Source organism: Leptosomus discolor, chromosome 7, assembly GCF_034619465.1.
Source record: "Leptosomus discolor isolate bLepDis1 chromosome 7, bLepDis1.hap2, whole genome shotgun sequence".
In the NCBI taxonomy this organism is placed as follows: domain Eukaryota; kingdom Metazoa; phylum Chordata; class Aves; order Leptosomiformes; family Leptosomidae; genus Leptosomus; species Leptosomus discolor.
This window is the reverse complement of record NC_141397.1, coordinates 52528826-52549950: the sequence shown is the minus strand read 5'-3', so window position 1 is coordinate 52549950 and position 21125 is coordinate 52528826. Positions and strand designations below refer to the sequence as shown.

The 21125-nt window shown below is 46.2% G+C and overlaps 1 protein-coding gene across 1 annotated transcript in view; it reads right to left on the bottom strand.

Moving 5' to 3' along the window:
- Positions 1–20882, bottom strand: part of FGF12 (fibroblast growth factor 12) — a 107040-nt gene extending 86158 nt beyond the window's left edge. The window contains exon 1 of the mRNA XM_086467870.1: positions 20684–20882. Within this exon, the coding sequence (XP_086323996.1) occupies positions 20684–20882 (199 nt within the window). The remainder of the gene's footprint in view (positions 1–20683) is intronic.
- Positions 20883–21125: the final 243 nt, after the last annotated feature.

Genomic DNA, 21125 nt, shown 5'->3' with positions numbered 1-21125 from the left:
CCCTCCTCCAGCCAGGGGGAGAGCCAGTTTTCATAGCAAGAAAAACCACTGAATAAATCAGTACCAGCTGGTTTCTATATTGCCTTAAAAAAAGTGATTTCATAGCAACAAGACTGTTGTAGACTGCAGGCAGGCTTTCTCCCAGCAAGACTCAACTTTGGGACAGTAAATAAGGACGATTGTACTGTCCAACTACTAAGAACTAACGTCAGTCAAGCCAACATATGTCAAATTGAGACTTGGATTGAGCTAAGTGTTTTGCTTTCTTCTTACCAAAATGAATTACCTATTTTGTTGAATGCAAAAGCTTGATTTAACTTTCTTTTCTAACAAGCACTTCAAAGCTAGAGGAAATGAAAAGCTGTATTCCCAGGCACAGATGACTGCATCACCCTCCTTGAGCCTGTCCCTTTCCTCCCTTTTATCTAATACCACAATAGTAAAGGCACTAATAGGCACTCTGATATGAGACCTATGTTTTAGTCCCTGAATGAGTCTTAGCCTCAATTTTACTCTTTGGTTAAATTTTAACATTTAAGTACTCTGTACAAAATGGAAGAGCTCCCAGCAGGAGAGACTAAGATGCTCCTGCAGCCTAAGGCTTTCTGTGTGGTGGGGAAGGGGGGAGATCTTGTCTTAAAGCCCCTCAAGAATAAGAAGAGTGGAATATAAAACAACCATGACCTTTTCTCCTTTTTTGGGAAGATGACACAGCATGATCATTTTGATAGATGATATTCTACAGGATAGAATGCCCTTTCCTTCTTTGGGGTGCAAATTGTACTTCAACCACAAAAATAATTTTGGAACATGAAAACCTCTCCCACTTCTACTAAACAGCCTACTAAGTAAAACAGAGAGCAAATCTGCTCATCATTAGGAGCTTCATGTAATTTTTAGAGTTTATCAGAACAGCACCCAAGATCCTCTGAGTCCCCCTGCATATTTGCTACAGATGCAAACACTGTTGCGCCAGAAGGGTAAGTGTCACCATAGTAAAACACAGGCTAAAGCCCCAGGGTCGCTTTTGTTACTCGTCTGACATAGACACACAGTCAGGTCTGATTCAAGCTTTTCCAACTGCCTTCTTCATAATGCTAGACTTTTCTGAGTCAGTGCCTGCCTAGGGACAGGTTGGAGGAGAAATATTATCTTACACATGCTTTTTTTTCTGACCTGACCTGGTTTTGCTGAAGTTTGAGGCTGACTCTCAAACTCAAAGTAAAACTCAAATGGAATGGAGAGCTCTCAGCCATACACAAAACCACCACATTCTTCCTGGCCCTAACATAGGCTGACAGCAGCAGTGTTCCTGTCTCTCCTCACTGCACAGATCCTCTTCTGCAGGAGCATCCATGCTCTCCAGACTTATTTAGGATGCCCTGTAGCACCAGCTAACAATTGCCTTTTCCAGATGCCAAAGGGTCAGAAAGCACTTTGGAGACATACAGATCTCTCCTTCCCTGGTTTCTGCATTTCCTTGGGTCTCTTTCTACAGGAGAGAAGCACTGGTGAGCAGCTGCACCTTTGGGTACCTACCCAAACTAAATACAAAAACAGCAGAGAGATGTGCACAGCCAGCACCAAGTTCTCTCCTCTAAGACAGAGCATAGCCCAGGAGGATTAGGGAGTTGTCCGGGCAATGGGTGATTTGTCTCACCTGGCACACCTGAACTGGGCTCCCTTTACACCCCAAAAAACAACAGGCAAGCCAAGTCAGATCCATAGGGTCCTGAAACCACCTGCATCTGTCCACTGATTGCAAAGGGAGCAATCACACACAAACAGCTATACTGGTGACAACAGCCAGCAGAGTGGCTGCTTCCCACCAGGGAACCTCCTGTCTCATGTCTGGGCATAAAGCAGGATATTGGGATTTGTCATTCATGCAGCAAACAACACAAAAGTGTGTCTGGGAGGCCTACAGACAAAATTTTAGGTGAAGGCAGCTTTTAAAAAGGAACAAGGGTTTACCTGTCTTTCTCCCCAAAGCTCACTAGAGAGTTATCACCTGAAGAGGGAACTGTATAATCACAGGAAAGGCTTTTTCCTGCTAGCCCAGAGGCAAAAACTCTGCACATGACGCAAGAGACTCCCTAGTTTCATCATATCATATATTTTAGCACCACTTCTTTCCATCTACAGAGCAATTTTATCACAGTCTTCCAGCATTGCTATGCCTTATGCTGCAGCAATCATGCTGAGAACATGAATTTGTAGGAAAAAAAAATCTCAAAACCAGTAGGCCTCCTTGTCAATTAAGGATGGTGGGACACCCTGATAAATCAGAATAGAAAGCAGAAAGACAATGAAATAGACTGAGAATTTTTCATAGTTTTGCAATAAGAAAGAGAACAACTCTTCCCAGCAGGCAATATTCCCAGTGCTTATTTGAGCCCTTGGGGAAAATTAAAATAAATGCCCACATCTTGATACTTTTATTTGTCTAAAGTTCCCTCAATGACACTGCTCCAGGCTACAATCAATAAGAGAAAGAAGCAAACCATAAAAAGAAAACAACAAAGAAAATGCAGCACAGATAAGCACAAACCCTACCATGAGAATTTTCCTTCTATAATTCACAGAATTTACTAGGAATAAAACTCAAACCTACTCTCTAAACTCATCCTTTTATAGCAAGGAGGACGCAGATCCTCTTACTTTTAAAGGAGTAATACTGCATTACACACTTGGGATAAACCTATTCCTCCTGCTCAGGCTCCTCCATACACTCTTCTATTCTGCTGTAGGGGCAACTTTCCCTGCAGAAATGGAACTGAACTAACATGGCCAAGACTTCAGGACCAACTTAGCATCTCCCTAAACACAAAGTCAAGTACTTCAGAATGAATTTAAGAAAGTTATGACTGCCTTGATCCCAAAGTACTGACTAAATGCAAGAGATTTCCACACAGTATGTATTCCCAGTGCAGACCCCATGCTATCAGGATTCCCATGCAATATGCAAAGGGATATTTTTACCTTTATTTTATAAGCAATACTGTTATACTTTAGGACGCTTACTTTAAAGACCCTGTTCTGATTGCTCACACACAGCTGTTCAGGGCTGAGAGGTGCTGGAGAAAGCTCTGTGGACCCTCTTCTTATGCAGATGCAGTGAGCTCAAATCCTTCGAATGCAGCAATCCCAGAAGATTATGCCCAGAAAGCATCATCCCCAGTAGGCACAGTCACAGCACAGAACAGACCAACAAGAGTAACAGGGAGCAAGAGCTAAGCTATGACTCTGTTCCTGGTGTACAGCATTTGCCAGGCTAGGGGTTTTCCCTAGAGTGAAGGCACAGTTCTCAGCTGATGGCCCTTCTTAGAGCAGTCATCCAGTGACCAACTCATGGCACATCCTCTGAAGGGCATCATGCTTGTTTCCCCTTTCCACAGGCCAAGCTCACCAGCTCTGCCTGCCCTGCTTTTAACTTTCCAAGCCCTTTGACACAGATGAGGCTAACTAAATCATGATCTGATTGCTAATCTCCTTGTCTCTACTTAAATCGTAATGTGATGATGCCATTATTCATTTCAGCTGTCCTGCTGCTGAGCCTTAAAGTCATATCAGTTCACCATCAGCTGCTGGGCTTCCTGTCTTATTGTACAGCTGTACTGCGACTTTCACTCTCCTGGGACTTGCCAAGGACATGATAGTTGCAGGGTGCTCACACGTACTTTGATCTCCAGGGACACACTCACAGAAAGAAGGCCAGGGGATCATGTCCAAATCAGGTGCTCTGCAGAATCACATCCCTCACCTTCACACCACAGGCATTGCTGAAGGTATCTGCTGTGTGCTATGAGGAAAAGAGCAAGAGCTCTGGCAGGGATGCTGGGAGAAATGCTTCCTGTCAGAAATATCACTGTCCCTTTAATGACCTTTTCTTTTAATTCTGCTATTTAAGGTGAATAAGGAACTCACCCCATTAACTGGAAAATGGAGAACACACAGCTAGAATAACTCCCCTTAAGGCAGAGAGAAGCTATGAGGTTATGCACAATACTGCATTTAGCGAAGTCCCACTGAGGGCACTAAACCTTGGTTATTCCCATCACCAAAGCAGCAGCACAAACACGATCCGGCCACATGCAGCAGCATAAACCCCTGGGTGAGGAACCTACTCTATCAAGCACTGTAGGGTAGCTCAATTCAATCCAAACCCTGAGCTCTGGAGGACCAAGGAATAGGGCGCAACACTGATTTGCAGCTGAGACTCCATCATGGAAGGCAGTCTGCCACAGCCTCATTTCTTGCAACTCACAGAACACCTCTTATTATGGCAATATGATGACCTGAGGCTTCAGCAAGCCAGACCCCACTTTGCCTTGGGCTGGGAAATCTAAAGGGACTCAACAAGACCCTACTCACAGAAGTCACCTTAATCTGAACTCTCCGAGTTAATGGTAGGGATCTCAGAGGGGCTGCTTTTCAATGACCTCTTGAAAAGATGAAGGAGGTTCCACATTAACATAAGGAAAAACTGTTTCACTGTGAGAGTGACAGAGCACTGGAACAGGCTGCCCAGAGAGGTGGTGGAGTCTCCTTCTCTAGGGACATTCAAAACCCTCCTGGACACATTCCTGTCTGATCTGCTCTAGATGGTCCTGCTCTGGCAGGGGGTGTGGCCTAGATGATCTTTCAAGGTCCCTTCCAACCCCTAACATTCTGTGAGTCTGTGACCTTTCAGGGATTTCAGCCACTGGCTCCAAGGATTCTTGCAACTTGTGGCGATGCTCTGGTTGGCAGGCAGGCCTCCACTTGAGGTTGCTGGTGTAGAAATGCTTTTAAATCCACTCCAGAAGTTACTGTGCTGGGTGCCAGCAGTACTCCATGTTGGTCATGGCATAAACCCTGAGGCTCTTGGGGTTACTGTTCTCTGCATAACGAACTGTCAAACAGCAGAGGACTCTGCTAACTTCGAGAGCAATCAGCCATTTTATATTCAGCAACCTGCAACAAGGCAGAAGGAAGGTACCTACTGCGTGATTTCGACAGGAGACTTGCCCATTTGTTTGCTCTCTTTTTCTGCAGCAGGGCACGCTCTGACTCAACACCTCTGCCTGGTCTTAGCACAGCAAGGCTGTCTGACATGCCAGCGGCAGGCTCCCGAAACAGTCCCTCTGGTACCTGCTACGGACATTGGTCTGGCAAAGGGAGAAAGCATCTCCAGCCCTGATCTGAACAACGGCTGGGCATACTGCTGACTGTCTTCTGTGCCTGTGCAACAGTTTTGCTGAGGATGTGACTGCAAACACGGGAACCGTAATACATCTCAGGAGCATATTTCATCTAAATGTTCTTTAAACATTTGTTTATTGCAATTAAATATTTTAGCCTGGAATTTACACATTCCATTATTCTTATTTTCCCCCATTCAGGCTGCAGCTGTCATAATGGGAGGTTGATTTATGACTCACCCAACCAGCACTCAAATCCTTAACGCACCAAAACCAGCATTCAAGTCAGAGCGTAAACTGCTCCTAATTTACTTAGATTAACTCCATGTTTAAAGTGCTACCACAGAAACTGCAGTTCTCCTCCCCTGAAAAGGATGGGTTCCAGAATACTCGATAAGCCAAATACTGCAAACCCATGCAGACAGAGAAGGTCACCGAAACCCTTCCTTCAGAAGTGCAGTATTAATGAAGGCTTGTATTAACTCAGCACGAAAATGCAACAGTGAGCTCCATGCAGATTGCTATGGTGACAGGCATCAGCATACAACTTGGGGAGAAAGAGAAGATGAAAAGCTGAGGGAGAAAAATATTGGGGTTTTTTCCCAGCGAGGAGCTGTTAAGTTCTCCAGGGTGTTTGGAGTTAAGATGAAGTAAGTGGCTGTCTCCAATTAAATGCATCACTGTCAGCCTAAGTTTAATAGCTCAACTCACTAGAATGATTCACTGAATCCACGCAAACTGGGAAGCTCAGGAATAACAGCACTTGTAGCTGCACCAGCAGCTGCTGCCCTTGAAAATCAGGGCTGCATTTCCCCTGGCCAAATGCCTTGCCCAACTTTTCCAAGCTGTGACCATGGCAGAGCGTGAGCAAATGCTGCACATGGATGTCTGTGCCTGCATCTGCAGTGAGTCATGCACGAAGCAGGCTGAAGCCTCTTGAGCCACACACAGGGATTCTGGAGGACACTCCAACTGTGTCACTCGGGTGCGACAGTAGGAAATCCTGCTGCAAAGTGCTGAGCATTTTCTCCTCCCACGGGAGTCACTGAGTGCAGAAAAGCACATAGGCAGAGGCAAGGAGGACGTTTCCCAGCCACACAAAATTTTTTCCATGGCTTCTGTGGCTAAACTCAGCAAAATCGTTCAGAGCAGAAGGACACGCTCTGCATCAAGGAAGCCTACAAGCAGGTGGCCTGGATGGACTGGGCCATGCAGCCTGTAGCATCCCAAGTAACAGGCACAGGGAGGGCAAATGTACTGCAGAGACGAGGGAGTAAGCAGCTCAGTGGGCATTTGCATTTGGATGCCTCCTCAGGCTGCCTGCGCAGGGGTCATGTCACGGTGGGCAACGGCGGCTGCCCAAGCATTAAGAGAGGCTCTGTACTAAAGCCAGGCATCCAGCCCCACCTTGCAAAGCTGCCACGAATGCCTTCAGTTTAGATACAGCCATTCGGCTTAACACCCAGCCTGTGAGTAGGATGCAGAGATGTAAACAGACTGACTGACTAATGCTAAGATTTATTCCTGAGGTCTGTGACTCTGGGGGCACCAAACAGTTGATCCCAGCTCCTTTACCAATGATGCAGAATGAAGCCATGCCCAGCTCCAGTTCAACATGATTACAGGGTTAGCATCACCCTCCAATTACAGGGAATTTATTTTGAGAAGAAAATGACTCTGGGACAATAGGGCTGCATGGCACACTCGTGTATTTACTCATCTCAAGTACAAATCTCCACCCAGGGCTAATAACTACAGAGAGACAAATGGTGTTTCCAGGATGCATTACATGAAATAACAGGCTGTGCTGAGAGGGATAGCCTCTGCATTTGAAGGACAAGCTTCCGAAAATGACATTTCCCTAACTCAGAGGGATGATTGGCTCAAGCCTTGACAGCACCCATCAAAGCAATCACCTCCTGTCACCATCAGTGAGTCACTAGAGCAGAATGGCACCTTGAAGGCAAAAAGAGCATCCAGAGAAGTGATTTCCTTTCCTGTGCTGGTGCCTGCAAGGAGGAATAGTAATTAGCCCTCCAGCACTGAGCACAGCTGCCTGCCTGCATCCCTCTACCAAGGAGCAGACATGTGCAAAGCTCTGCACTACACCTGCCTTGTTCTTACAAAGATGAGTCCCTCCAAGGAAGTCTTATTTCTCACTTGTAAAGGAGGTGGAAAGAACATGGTTTCATGGCACTGGCATTTATGCAGGCCCTCCCGTATCCAGGGAATCAGCTTTACAGAGATGTTAATACAAGGCTGAGGTAAGGGGCAGAGAAAGGAGTCATATAAAGTATCGAAAATGTAGGGTGCAACATGGGATCACTGCTACATGTCTCTCCCAGACCGCACTTTTCCTGGGAACCTACGGATGTTAGGACTTAAGAGAAGTCACCCTGCAGCCCACTTGCTCTCCAAGCTCCAGATCCCTTGTGACAGCCACCTAAAGTCCAAGGCTTGAGAATAAAGAAGTCTAAAGTCTTGAAAGTGTTTTCCTAGAAGGCAAATGCCAAATGAATGTACATGACACATAAGCTACCCACTCTACACACAAACTAAGAACAAGAGAGTCAGCTCCAGCACTGCTCGGCCAAAAGAGAACGTCAAAGACCATCGCAGCTGAAAACAATGGGTTGGCAAGTGTAAGAGGTCTGATGGTCTAACTGCCACCAGTTATTTTGGCACAGAATTGCTGACTACCTCTGGGGAAAACCGCCTAATCAAATATTCCGCTAAAAAATTCAGAGTAAGAGCAGCTGAAGCTATACACAAACTCCATCATATTAACAGGGAAGAAAAAGGAGATCTGAAAAGAGCACAAGTTTGATTTCTTGTTTTGAGACTATGTTTTGTTTGGAAATTTAATGGGAAAAAAAAAAAAAAGTTGTTAAAAAGAGTTGGAGATGAAAGCCAAAGTTTCATTTTAAGTAGAACGAAATATTGCACTGGATCCGAGTCCCCTCCTCCCCAGAAAACTCTTTTATTTGACCAGAGAACCAAAAAAAATCAATTCTTCATACAGCTACACTCCTGGCTTTGTCTTTCCCTCCCCCAGGACACAGTTTGTGTTGGTCTGTTGATCCAGTGTGTTTTACCAGCAGTCAAAATTTCAAAACATTTCCCTTTAAAGAGCAATCTTCTATACTTGTATTGACTTGAGCTCAAATGAGAATAAAACCAAAGCCTGACAGGAACAGAAAACATAAAGCAGAGATGTAAGGCTGTTCCAGAATTCATGCAGGGTGAGCTTATTCAGGTAAGGGAATTAAAAAAATTAGAAGTTTAACGCAAAAAAGAAGTTGTAGCTGCAGCTGCTAAGCTGTCATTTTCCAGCACAGTCAATGCCTTGGCTACTGAAGGTTAAAGCATGCTCATAAGTATGGACAGCAGAGCACACAAGATATATTATTTATTTTGAGGAACACCCTGCAATTATTCCTGACATATTGTGTAATTAGCCAAAATTACAGCATATTCACCCAGAGCAAAACAGAGGATGGCATAAATATTATGTGTGAACCCACAATCACAGAGCACATTTCATTTGGGTGCAAACGTGACTCCATGAACCAACCAAGCATGTGCCCCTTCACAGGGGCTTCTCCCTAGTCCCCATGGGCTGTGCCAGCTCCCAAGCAGGCACCCACAAAGGGGAAACACTGGGAGTAAAATCCAGACCTTCCCCAGGCCAGCAGTGGAAGCTCAACTGCTGCACTAAGATACAGCAAACGTGTACCCCCGCCCTGCAAAGCTTTCGAGTTGAGGGATGATTGAGCCCAAAGCTCATACCAGCAAAGAAGGGGCCACAGCTATGCCATCTCCAAGGGAGGCGGAAAGGCAGGCTTGGAGGGTGATGCCTGGAGCTTGCTGGGCTTTGCTGCCTGGAGCTGGCAAGAGGGAGAAACAGAAAAACAGCTCTGCTCTCTCCCCATGCTTGCAGAACCTCTCACCCTACAAACAGGGATACAGAGGATTTCCTACAGGGCCACGGGTCACCCAGACACGTCCTAAGGAGTTGTTTGATGTGTCAGAAATCCCAAGCGGTCTTGTGGCAGTGCTTTGCCATTTGTACAGTTGGAAAGGCTGTGTTTTGTTTTATTGACTCCAATGTGCAACATAAAACTTCTTCACTGTCAATGAAGCAGATTTCTTCCCGGTTTCCTGCAAAGATTTGGTTTGAGTATTAGGAAATTCTTTCTACCTAGAATTTGCTCCATGGGAGGATGTAAAAAAAAAAAAAAAAAACCAGTTAAAAAACATGCGTCTGGGGAATGTATGTCTGGTGTCAGTGCAGGGCTGCGGTTGGAATAGTCAGCCTTGGGAGTCCCTTCAGCCTGGCCACAACTTCGTGACGGTATTGCACTTCTGCATCCTGAGTTTTTGAAGGGCTCCGTGACAGAGTCCCCAGCTCCCCTCACCTTGAAGTGCCCCATGAAAGGCACCAGATCACTAATAGTCCTCACACGAGCAGAGCAGACGCCATCCCTGCTGTTCACGCCTGCCACGGCGCTGTGATTTGTGCTATTCTCAGACTCTATATCTTTCTGCTTCCCCCATCAATCCAACAGGCCTGAAATACTGCAGAAACACCGAGAAGTCCCTCACACAAACAAAACGCACTACGGAAACAACTACATCAATCTTCCACCTGACTCTGCAGGCCTAGAAAAGTAAATTCATTAAAATAGAAAATGGACAGAACATGCTATCAACAGGCACTGAGCAGAAATTAATCACTTAAGATGCCATCGGTCTTGGGTAGGGTACCTGGTCCTACCAACACCAGCCCACAGAAAAGCCCGAGGTAATCACTGGATGGTAGCTTAGCATAAAATTTGGGTCCCAGTGTCACTCTGCAAGCGTTCAGTAACACCAGGCAATAACATCCCCTTTTGCTACAGTACTCCTCATGCACTTCCGCAGCATTTTACGAAGGGCTGAGAGGTGGGAGACTTCTTTATTTAACAGGTAATGAGCCTGTGATGTGGAAAAATTAAAGCTTCAATCAGCCAGGTTGTATTATAAGAATTTTTTTGCTCACTGCAGTAACGCAGCTTAAGCATTCCTGTAGCAGTTTGCAAGCATTTTTTGACTCAAAACTATGATGTTATTAAATTTCGACAAATCTTACACAACACCCAAATGCATAAAGAAATGTGCTGCTTGTGACACTCTGGTTTGAAACACTACACTCCAAAAGGCAAGATCATGCTAAAAATGGCCAAAACCCATCATGTAACTCAAAGTTCTTTCTTCTCTCCTTTTGCTTTGTGAAAATACACCTTTTTTCACTTACAGAATGATTTTAATTTTCCATCTGAGCCAGAAGATTCCTTCAATCTAATGAAAGCACTCGCAGTGTGAGAAAGCCATCATCTGCCTCGCTCCATCTAAAGCTCTGTTTTAAATAAGGATGGTGTTTCATGGTTCTTATCTCACTATGAACAGCTCATTCCCAATGTTGGGTGGCCCCGAGGACTCCAGCAAGACAGGCAGGTTCACCAGCCAGCCCGTTGCTGTCTCAGGAGAGAGCTGTAAACAGTGAGGTCCCTCCCCAGGGATGCACGTGCTCAGGATGACACAGTGCAGGTGGAGCAAAACCAGAAAATCTGCCTCTCCAACAGGTCTCCGAATAGAGCTCCTGCTCCTCCAGCTGCCCAGGAACCACTCACCTGAGGGCTCAGGGCAAAGGAGCTCTCAAATTTCACCTGGTAGTTTCTAATCATTATGGACCTGCTACTAGGCTCTAGCTCTAAAACCCAAAATTTATTTAATGGGAAGCAGAGCTGTGAAGAAACAGACAGGAAAATAGTAGAAGAAATGTTTAAGGAAGTAGAGAATGTAGGAGTGGCACAGAAGGAAATTAAATAAAAGCCAAAATAAATGTTTATGAATTTTAGATAACGATGCTGTGTGTTAGCCAGCAGGCAGACCCTGTACTGAAGAGCATAAAACCAATTATAAAAAGCCAGCAGAGAACTGGTGGTTATACTGCACACTCTGCCAGCCCTTTTAGCCACTGCCACAGAAAATCCCCACAAGAGCATGATATCGGTCACAGAGGATGCCTGCTCAAACGGCTGCAGATCGATAACTGAGGCAGAGGGTGCAGGCAGCCAGCAACTCAGACTCGGATCTGGTTACAGGAGCTGTGCCAGGTAAAGGACTGGCTCGGGAGCAGTGGATGGTCCAAGCCCCTCACCTGCCAAAGTGTGATCCTTACATCTCCTGCAGCTGGTGGCTCCCAAGTCCCCAGGGAGCATCCTTCACCAACCGCCATGTGCTTCCCAACCCCAAGCCAGTCCCTGGAGGCCAAAACCAGTGTGCCTTTTTGCTAATTTCTACTGCTTTTCAATTTTCTGGAAGATGTGGACTGGCTTTTTGCAGCCTGGCTTCACTTGCAGCAGTCCCATACTGCTTGATCTTCTGCAAACAGTTTTGCATCAGGGAATGAAGGAAATGTATTTATTTGGCAGTTTGGGCAATATAGGTGGCAACTGCTAAGCAAAGAAACTAGCTGTGCAGCCAGTAAGGGGAAGTGACTGCAAACTACACTGTTCTAGATAAACATCAATTAAGTGAGCATGTTCTATTAACCCAAAGACCTGGCTCTTTTATTCCTTCATTTCAATTCAAAATGCTTAAATATTTCAAGAAAGGAACGTTTGGGTTTTTTTTTTTTTTTAATCTTTATCATAGAATCACAGAATCATTTAGGTTGGAAAAGACCTTTAAGATCATGACCACAATCAGCTTTTAGCTGGGAAAGTGGAAAAAGTAACAGAATTATATTGCCTCTCTGTGGATATTTTTGCCAGCTCACAGCATGTAGCCATCCACTGCATGTAACACATCCCCTTAACAGAGCACACTGCTGGAGGGAAGGTGAGACAGAAGTGCCATGGGGAGAAAGCTCTCCACAGCAAGCTCCATGGATGCTGCTGTGGGATGGGGGAGAAGCTCTGTGCTCTCCGTCACCGTAGCGGCTGTATCTATCCCTGGATCTTCATCCTCAAGTCCAGCCCCTGCCATTGGAGACAAACAGTGATTTCACATCTCCCCTTTTCTGACATCTATCAATGGAGCCAAGCACTCCAAACGTGAGCTATGGCACTGAAAAAGGCCCCAGAAAGAAAGACGGGGAGCGCAGGTAGGCAGCAGAATAACCGCTCCCCTCCTTTCACCACGGCTGCCCATCTTCTGGCCAGAGAAATGCCACAGGTCCCTAGCTCAGCATTTCTCTTTGGGAACATGCCAAGGACCATCCAAAATAAAGCTCATCCTTGTGCTCAGTAACACTGAAGGAGAAGGGGACACTGATGCAAGTCAGACTCTGAAGGATGCGTCCCTTGGACAAAATCTTCCCTTCCTGTCACATACAACTTGAGGCACAACAGATGTACATAGTGGCAAGAAAAGAGGAGCTGCTATTGCTACCTCTCCCCTTGCCCTGACCCGAGCCAGAGTCTGCACAAGAGCTTGACACTCCTCCAGACCTAGAGCTCTGCCAGGAGCAGCACAACCCCATATGCCATCTCCTTAGCGGGACCCCAGGCACTGTGGCGCAGTGACCTCCCCATGATATTGGGGGAAAAGGGCAAACCCAAAGCCACAGAGCAAATACAGGAACAGAGCTGCAAAGCCCCATTCAGTGAGGATGCTGTTTCCAGCATTAACCCCCATCTCACAGCCCAGCTCACTCCATGGGGAAAGAGCAGAAATGCCTGGAGCTGCTGCACGGAGCCAGCCTTCCCCATCATGCCGGGAACCAGCCAGCAGCTCATCCCTGAGGACACGAAGGGCTCAGGCCACCACCCTGCCCGTGGCTTTATCCCTGGCTTTAGGCAGCACATCCTGGAATGAGCACAGGACAGCAGAAGTGTCTGACAGGTGTCAGAGCACATCCAGCTGAATTTTTTCAGCAGCCCTGTAAGCTCCATCAGGGTTTCAGAGAGCCCCAGTCCAGTGTTTGGAACAAGCACACAGTTATTTGTCTATGCTGCAGTGTGGGGGCTGGAAAAGCCAGAGTGGTCTGCCTGAACAGTGAATACCATAGTCGTGTTCCACAGCTCTCTAGAAAGCTGCCTTCTGGTTTACCGTTTTAAAAATGTGTTGTAGCTGCTATTTTCAGAGACAGTACTGTCAGGAAGCTGTAGCCCTACAGCCCTGCTACCATCCTGCAAAAAATCAGTGTTCACATTAACTCCCCTTAAAGCACAAACCCCACTGAAAAATAATTTATTCCAGAAGCCCCTGCTAGTGGTGTTCACTGAGCGAGGGCCACTAAGTGTGTCCGTGGCTCTACTACAGCTTTAATAGAGATGCAAAGTAACACCAGCCCCTGGAAAGGCCGAGTTATTTCAGGATTCTGCTACACATGAGAACAGGGCAAAGGTAAAACAATAGATATAGTAGTTTGCTTCATGCTCAGAAAGGATAATGTATTAATATGAAGAATACTATGTTAGCTAGGGTGTAAAGATGAACTACGTATTAAACAGGAGAACAGAGTACAAAGGTACCATTCCCTGACAGGCTGCTGTATGTGCAGCCCAGGTACAGAGTAGATGATTTTGGTACAGGTCACTTCCCAAGTGACTTCCAAGATTAAGGCACAGCAATAACACAGCCATAGCAGTGATGCTAAGGCAGCACACAGAGCTTATGGAAAGGTATGTGCATTTAAATGTTAGCTCTTTGGAGCTGCTTTCCGTGACCTGCTCTCTTCTGTACTCTTGGTCACCTTCTGCCAAGCCATGAAGCTTGCAAATATGAAAAGGATGTTAATCTCTTACATGTTTTACTTGTTAAAATTCTTGCTTTGATTTTAATAATAATAAATCACAGCTTGGCTTCAACTGTGTGGGAGTAGGAAACTCCCAGAAATAATGCACACATGACTGTTCAGAGGGGTGGATCAAATGGAACGAATGCCAGAGGGATGGAACAAACGCCTACCTGGCCACCATGCTATCTGGCAGTTCATGGAGTGCCCATTTGGGGAGGGGAAGGAAAGAAAGAAGCGAAGCTCAAGTGAGTTTGCACTTGCTCCTCAACATAGTGAGACTTGAGATCATGATTGTCTCTCACAGGAGTGAGATTCTTAAAATCTCTTCAGCTCCTGTGGCAGCTCTGCTCTCCACACTGCCCGAGTCAAGCTGTTGAATTTTTTTTTCTAATAGATATCTGTTAAAATATGCAGTATCTGGTCTACTGAAATTATTCTAAATTCATGCTGAATTCAGCAAAGCAAGGAAGGAAGGAAGGAAGAAAATCTTGTCTTCATTTTGGTATTTTTGGAACTAAGCTTTTGGGTTTTTTATGCCAAAGCAACATTTAATTTAGAAGTATACCTGAAAGTTAAAGAAAAATACATATATAAAAATCCTCCAAAGGAAATTGCACTTTTTTTTCCCCCAAAAAAACCAGTTATATCAGTCAATGATAAACAGATTTATATGGATTTTTTTTTTTTATGGGGAAGGAAAATAATCACTCATGAACGTCTTTTCACCCTGACTTTTCCATTTGGCTGGTGACGGAGGAATCAATCATTTGTATTGCTCTAATGGCGAACCTCCTCTGCTGGCTAATGATTTTCACTGCTCCCACAAGCACAGCTACCCCTGAGGCCATGGGGAGAGAAGATAGCCATCCCTCTAGGAGCTTGGATGACTTCCATGGATTTTCTTGGCATCAACCATATCCAGTCCAGAACTAGTACAAAGTGGTTTACTGACTGACACGCTCACCCGCAATCTGTCGCGAAGCAGGCTGGCAGCTGAGTTTTCCATGCTCTGGAGTAAGCCAGGAGCCTGCAGTTCTTCTCAGATTTTGGAGCCGGAGAGCTCAGGGTTGCTATCTGACCCCCCTCCCCACCCAGTAACCGAGCACAGACACACACCGTGACAGTCACCACATCTGCAAGTCACGAATGTGTGCGGTACCACCCCCACGGATCAATTTGATAAAATGAAACCCGTCTGCCGAGCTGTCATGAGCAGGAGGCAGTCTTTTTCCCCTCTCCTGATTATTCTGGCATGCATTAGCACTGGCAGGTGCAGAAAGAGCTTACAGCACCAACGGCAGACCTCTCCGATGACAGACTGCCCCAAACAAGGAAGACACGTTCCCTCAAGGCTGCGCCCCTTCCCCTTGACGTTAGTGAGGCTCATGTTTGGCTGGCCACTTGGCATACGTGCCCTCATCTTGGCTAGCACTTCTAACAGCTTTTGCTGGCCAGGTGATGCCAGGATTTCCAGCCATTTCCATTCCCTCGAGCCACTCCTTAGAGATGGGGCACAGCACCAAATTCTGCAGAGAAGCAGGCAGAAGAATGTGGTGGACACCCCTTGGCTGGGCACACATCCAGAAGCACATACACATGCTATACGAAAGTGCCGGGATCCAGCCTGAATCCTACTGCAGACAGCAGCTATGCGCCGAGAGAAAGTAGCCAGCATCAGGACACTGTAGCAACGGAGGGGCCAAATTCCACAGGTTAGGCAGCTATTACAGCTGTTCTGAAGAGAACCACTCCATAAAAGCAGGCAAGGACGACAGCAAATTTAACAGGGGAGCTAAAAAGTTGGTTTTTACCATGAGCTTCAATCATCATTTTCACCCTGCATGAAATCAGAAAAGACTTCAGGATTTAACTCAGGGAATTTAACAGCTTGCAGAGATGACAGACTTCTCAAATGTTTTAAATGAATCTCCGAATGAACAAAGTCCTTCTGTGTCCTTCAACTAAAGTTGCTCTTACATTTTACTTATACTGCTGCAAAAATATGTATGTACAGATATTTTAAATTCCAAATTTCCATTTATTATTCAAAATGAGAAATACTGCAAAGGGAAAATATGTTTTAAGTAACTGCTTTTTCTCTACATGTGAGCTATTTCCTTCACTTTGGAAGAAGCCGTTAGATCTCCTTAAGGAAAAGCATCCTTTCCCTGGAGGAGCACAAAATATATATAAGACAGAGAAAAAAAAAAACGGAAAAAAAAAAAAACAAGACAAGTTTTTTCTTTTTCCCAGAGTAAAAAAAACCTGTTTGAGACTGAGCCCCACATTCTGAGTTGAAAGCTCATCTACAGAAGCAATGTCTGAAGGGACGGAAGGACGATGCTACACAGTGCCTGGCACTGCTTGACCCAAAGCTGTCTGAATTCAAATATGATATCCCCAAGTAACAACACCCATTCAGTGGGCTTCACTCAGACAAAATTTCCACCAGCCCCACAGATACTTTGCCTGATGCTCCAGCCTGTTTCCTTTCATGCAAGGCCCCCAAACTCCTCAGCTTTGCCATTCAGTGGCCATGGCATGACGAAAGGCCACCTCCACCCCAGCTCTCTGGGGTGAACTCTGCCTGAGAAGATCATAGAATCACAGAATGCATTGGGTTGGAAGGGACCTCTAAAGGTCATCTAGTTCAAGCTCCCTACAATAATATAGGGACATCTCTAACTAGGTTGGGTTGCTCAGAGCCCCATCAAGCCTGACCTTGAATGTCTTCAGGGATGGGGCTTCCACTACCTCCCTGGGCAACCTGTTCCAGTGATCCACCACCCTCATATTAAAGAACTTTTTCCTGATGTCCAGCCTAAATCTACCCTTTTCCAACTTAAAACCATTACCCCTCATCCAACCGCTACAAACCCTTGGGAACAGTTCTTCCCCTGCCTTCTTATAGGCCCCAGATGTTGGTGAAGCTTTCACAAATAAGCTGGACGCACCAGCCCAGGGTTTCCAGCCTGTTACAAAACAGCTGAAGAAGGGACGTGCCTAGATGCTCTAATTCAGCCACGAAGGGGGTGTAACTACTTGGTTCAACCATTTGTCGGCAGAGAAGTCAGGTAAAGAGAGCTGCTTTGTCTGTCTTCTGCATTCAACTCTTGGATCTGTCATTCTCTGATGAAGGATCCATTTCTTGAACCTGCACCAAAAAGCCATGCCATACAGCAATTTCTTTTGAATCCTCTATCAAGTTACTATGGTCAGAGCAAAATATATAGTTTAATCTTTTCTAGCTGTACCTTATACATGTAACCATAGAGGTGCTGTTCAACATACACATATTTTGCTTGGCACCTGCACAACTGCGGCCAATGACCTGTATTAATTCACAATAATGGGATTAAGCCCATGCATCCAAATTTTCAGCTTAGTCCACAACACTCATCATCCTTATTTGGCCTGTCTTAAAATGGTAAGTCATCTTAGAGCTAAGTATATGCAAGAGATATAAAAGAACACAGAGCATGCATGTGAGAGAGATGCCTTTGCCCATCAAAAAGGCAGACGAAACAAGTGCGCATTTTACAACATGGTGCTTATTGCAACCAACAAATGAGACTGCAGTCTGTTTTCCCTAGGAGCTGATAGCTTTGATTATACAAGATGTCCCTGCATGGACCTGGTTCCCCATAGCTTGCCAAAACCTGCAACTATTCAAGCCCACTGCCAAGCGAGCCTGAACTGCTACCGTGTGCGAATTCTCCCTTCCCATACAAGAGCAGGAGTATTTCACTCTCGCTTCGCACAGGCTGTGAAGTGGAGCACGAGGTGCCAACCACTGCAAAGTAACTCCACTCACACACATCTTTACTGAATATTTTAGTTACAGCACTGTTTGAGTCGCATATTAAAAACCCTTAATTGACATAAGCTCACACGGTTACTTTTACAAAGGCAAAGGGAACGTGAACCACCATCGGTTATATTTCTGTGATGTTGCAAGTTGCTACAGCTCCACCACTGCTGCATCGTACGCTCACTGGCAGTGGGGGGCCCAAAGCACGGCATGCTGGAACGAGCATCAGGAATTAGGTCTCGGTGTCAAGTAACTGCTCCGTGCCTTGGTCTCACCTTCTGTAAAATGGGGAGAATCCTCTCCATTTGGTAGAGCTTGTTGAGTACTACACATGAAAATCACTCTGTAAACGTGAAGTATTTTGACAGTTAGTCCCCATAGCCATAAAACAAGGTCACATTTAAAAAAGATAGCTCCCTTGTGTTGTTCCATTTCCAAATGGGACTGTACCCTTTTTGAACATTCATGTTTCTCACGTTCCTTTCACTGACTTGCAAACTACTGAGCCAGCGTATCATTAAGTACACATAATCACTAGGGTTGTGGGTCACTGCACAATGCATGCACATGTCTTTACACCAGTTTCAATTATTCCCATGTCATTTTCTATGCAGAAGAGCAACTCTGCAATGAATAAGTTATCTGGGCACAATACACTCCCTGAATAAACAATCCGAGTAGCAGCAAACCCAGAGGCATGCTGCTGTCTGAGCAGCACACCTGAGTCCAGGCATAGGATGTACCAGTGAAGTAAAATATCTGTTTAAAAGACGACTACAGGGAACTAAAGCAGACACAGTCCATAACCTAGGAAAGGACATTTGATTATTTTTAAAGCAACTTAATTCCTCTACTTCTTTAATTTTATTAAATGAATACAGTACTGGTTACGCGTGATTGACTGACAGCTCTAAAGACTGAACAGCTCTATTTTTACAGCACTGAGTAGCATTGATCCTTCTTCTAAATCAATAAAAAGTCTTCCTTAAATTGCTCTGGTCTGTAAGTTATTGAACACCTTCCTCAGCATGAAAGTCCGTGCAAGTTGAGGGAATTCTTAGAATTCATCAATTCTTCACAAGCATTTAGTGAGTCCAAAGGAAACAGAATTGGACCTGTGCAGCTGGGAGTGCTGTGGTAGGACCGACGAAAAGCCTCATCAACCACACCCTGCCGTGAAAGTCATTCAGATGAAGCATCTTGAAATCTAGGTAACAAGTCTAGACTTCTCAGCCCTTTTAGTCCTTGAGGGATGTCATTCAATAGCAGATGGAGATGAGGAGGAAAGAAGAATGGGAAAAGATTTCATCAGTGAGACTCCCAGGTCCCACTCTTGAGCCTACAAAGAGTGGTTCCTGAGACAAAATGACCATACTTTTTGGACAAGAGCCATCTTTTAGTCTGGGCTCACAGGTTAACTAATCCATAGGACGGTCCAGCAAGCCACCACTCACCAAAACTTGAGAAGAAAAAAAAAAAAGGCAACTTTTTCCCTTCAAATATTTCAAGTCATGCTGTATTTTCAGATATTTTGCATCCTCTTTTGGCAACTGCTTTAAAACAGACTGTTAAAGAGTCTGGTTTTCACAGCGTAACCCATGCATTGCAAGTCTTGAAGCATTTTGCTAGCTAAATACAGTCCCTGCTCCACAGCCTGTGAATCAGGGGTGCTGACAGCAATCCAGAGTAATTATTCTTTCGCCTTTGTTGACAACAGTAAGTGGCCTTCTGCGGTGAGGGGCTTTCCCCCTATTTCTTTTTGTTCCTCACTTGGGTACAAGTCACATACCTCAATCTACAGAGCAGAAGAGAAGCCCTCAGCTAGCTCTGACACCTTGCTGTAGTCATGACTGACAGACTTCAGATACGGAGAAGGAGCTTCATGAAGAGACTAATCAACAAACAATATACTAATGTATATGGAAAACATGGGAGGATTACACAGGTTGATAGTAGATCCCAAAGAGCTGAGCAAATGACTATCACTCTTTTGTGACCATGATACTAATGGACACCTGAGAAACAGCAGCTTGTCAAACCAATCTCTGTTTTCTTACCTTAGTGGTGTTTCATAGCAGTGAAAAAATAAAGGAAGAAGTAAATAATAATTCCACTGAGAAATCACGGAAGGCCTATTCTTGCCAGGTGTTGAGTTCTCACGCCTACCAAAGACGACTGAGAGTGCAAAGCATGGGTCAGAACTGAAACTGTGAGTGGTGGGACTTCATCGTGGAAATGGGAGCAACATGTACACTAGGGCTGAAGTTTTCCACAAGGAACCCAGACTGAGCACACACATGCACAAAAAGACAAAGGAAAGAAAGAAGAAAAAGACTACCCTAAAAAGCATTTCTAGATCCTTGCAAGCTCAATAGTAGGTGTAACAGCCGTGCAGCTGCCATCTGGAAAGCTTTCCAAGCTAATGAAATTCCCTGTGCAACTCTGCTCGTGAAGTAGCACTTGATGGATCTAGTTATCAAATGGCCACAATTCTAATTGATCCTCAGTTTATCGATTTCCTTGTCACTATGGAGAAAATAAGAGGAGACTGTTTAAAAAGCGTATCTAAAGGGAGGTGGAAAAATACAATTCTGGGTAAAGCCAGCACAGATGAAGCCCCTGGGTCTCTCCTGCTAGAGGACCCTCTTCGCTCACTTCGGACAGCGGTGGAGAGATGCTGGCGGTAGGTCGGTGTCCACCCACCCCACCGGCCCGGGGAAGGGGACCCGTCAGGACCCAGGCGAGAGCTGAGCGCGGAGCAAGCCTGTCCCCAGACGGCACCCGGCGGTGCCGGGAGAGCCCCGCGGCCGGGCGGCCCCCCCCGGGGCAGCCATCCCGGCGGGGCCGGGGCTGCCCCACCCCGCGGAGCGGGCCCTCACGGCCCCTGCCCGCCGTACTCACCCGGTCTCCTCCTCACCGGCCGTTTCCTGCCGCTGCAGAAGCGCACTTTGCTGAAGACCCCCAGGACGTGCCTCTCGCAGAGGGAGCGCCCGTCCTTGCTGGGGCTGGAGCGGCGCTTGGAGGCGGACACCCGGTCGCTGTTGGACTCCCTCGCCTGCCGCTTCTGCCGGATCAACGAGCTGGCGATAGCCGCTGCCATCGCCGCTCATGGGCCCCCCGCGCCGCTCCGCTCCGCTCCGGGGGGCGCCGCCCGGGCGCGCTAGGGCCGAGCCGCCGCCGCGCCCCGCGGGAACGGGGGACAGGGACGCCCCGCTTAACGCGCTGCAGCCCCGAGTCCCGGCGCCGAGGAGGGCTCAGCCGGCCAGGCGGAGCAGGGCGCCCGGGCTAACAACCATGGCTGGCCGCTGGACCCCGCCGCCCATGGGTCTGTCCCCGGAGAGCG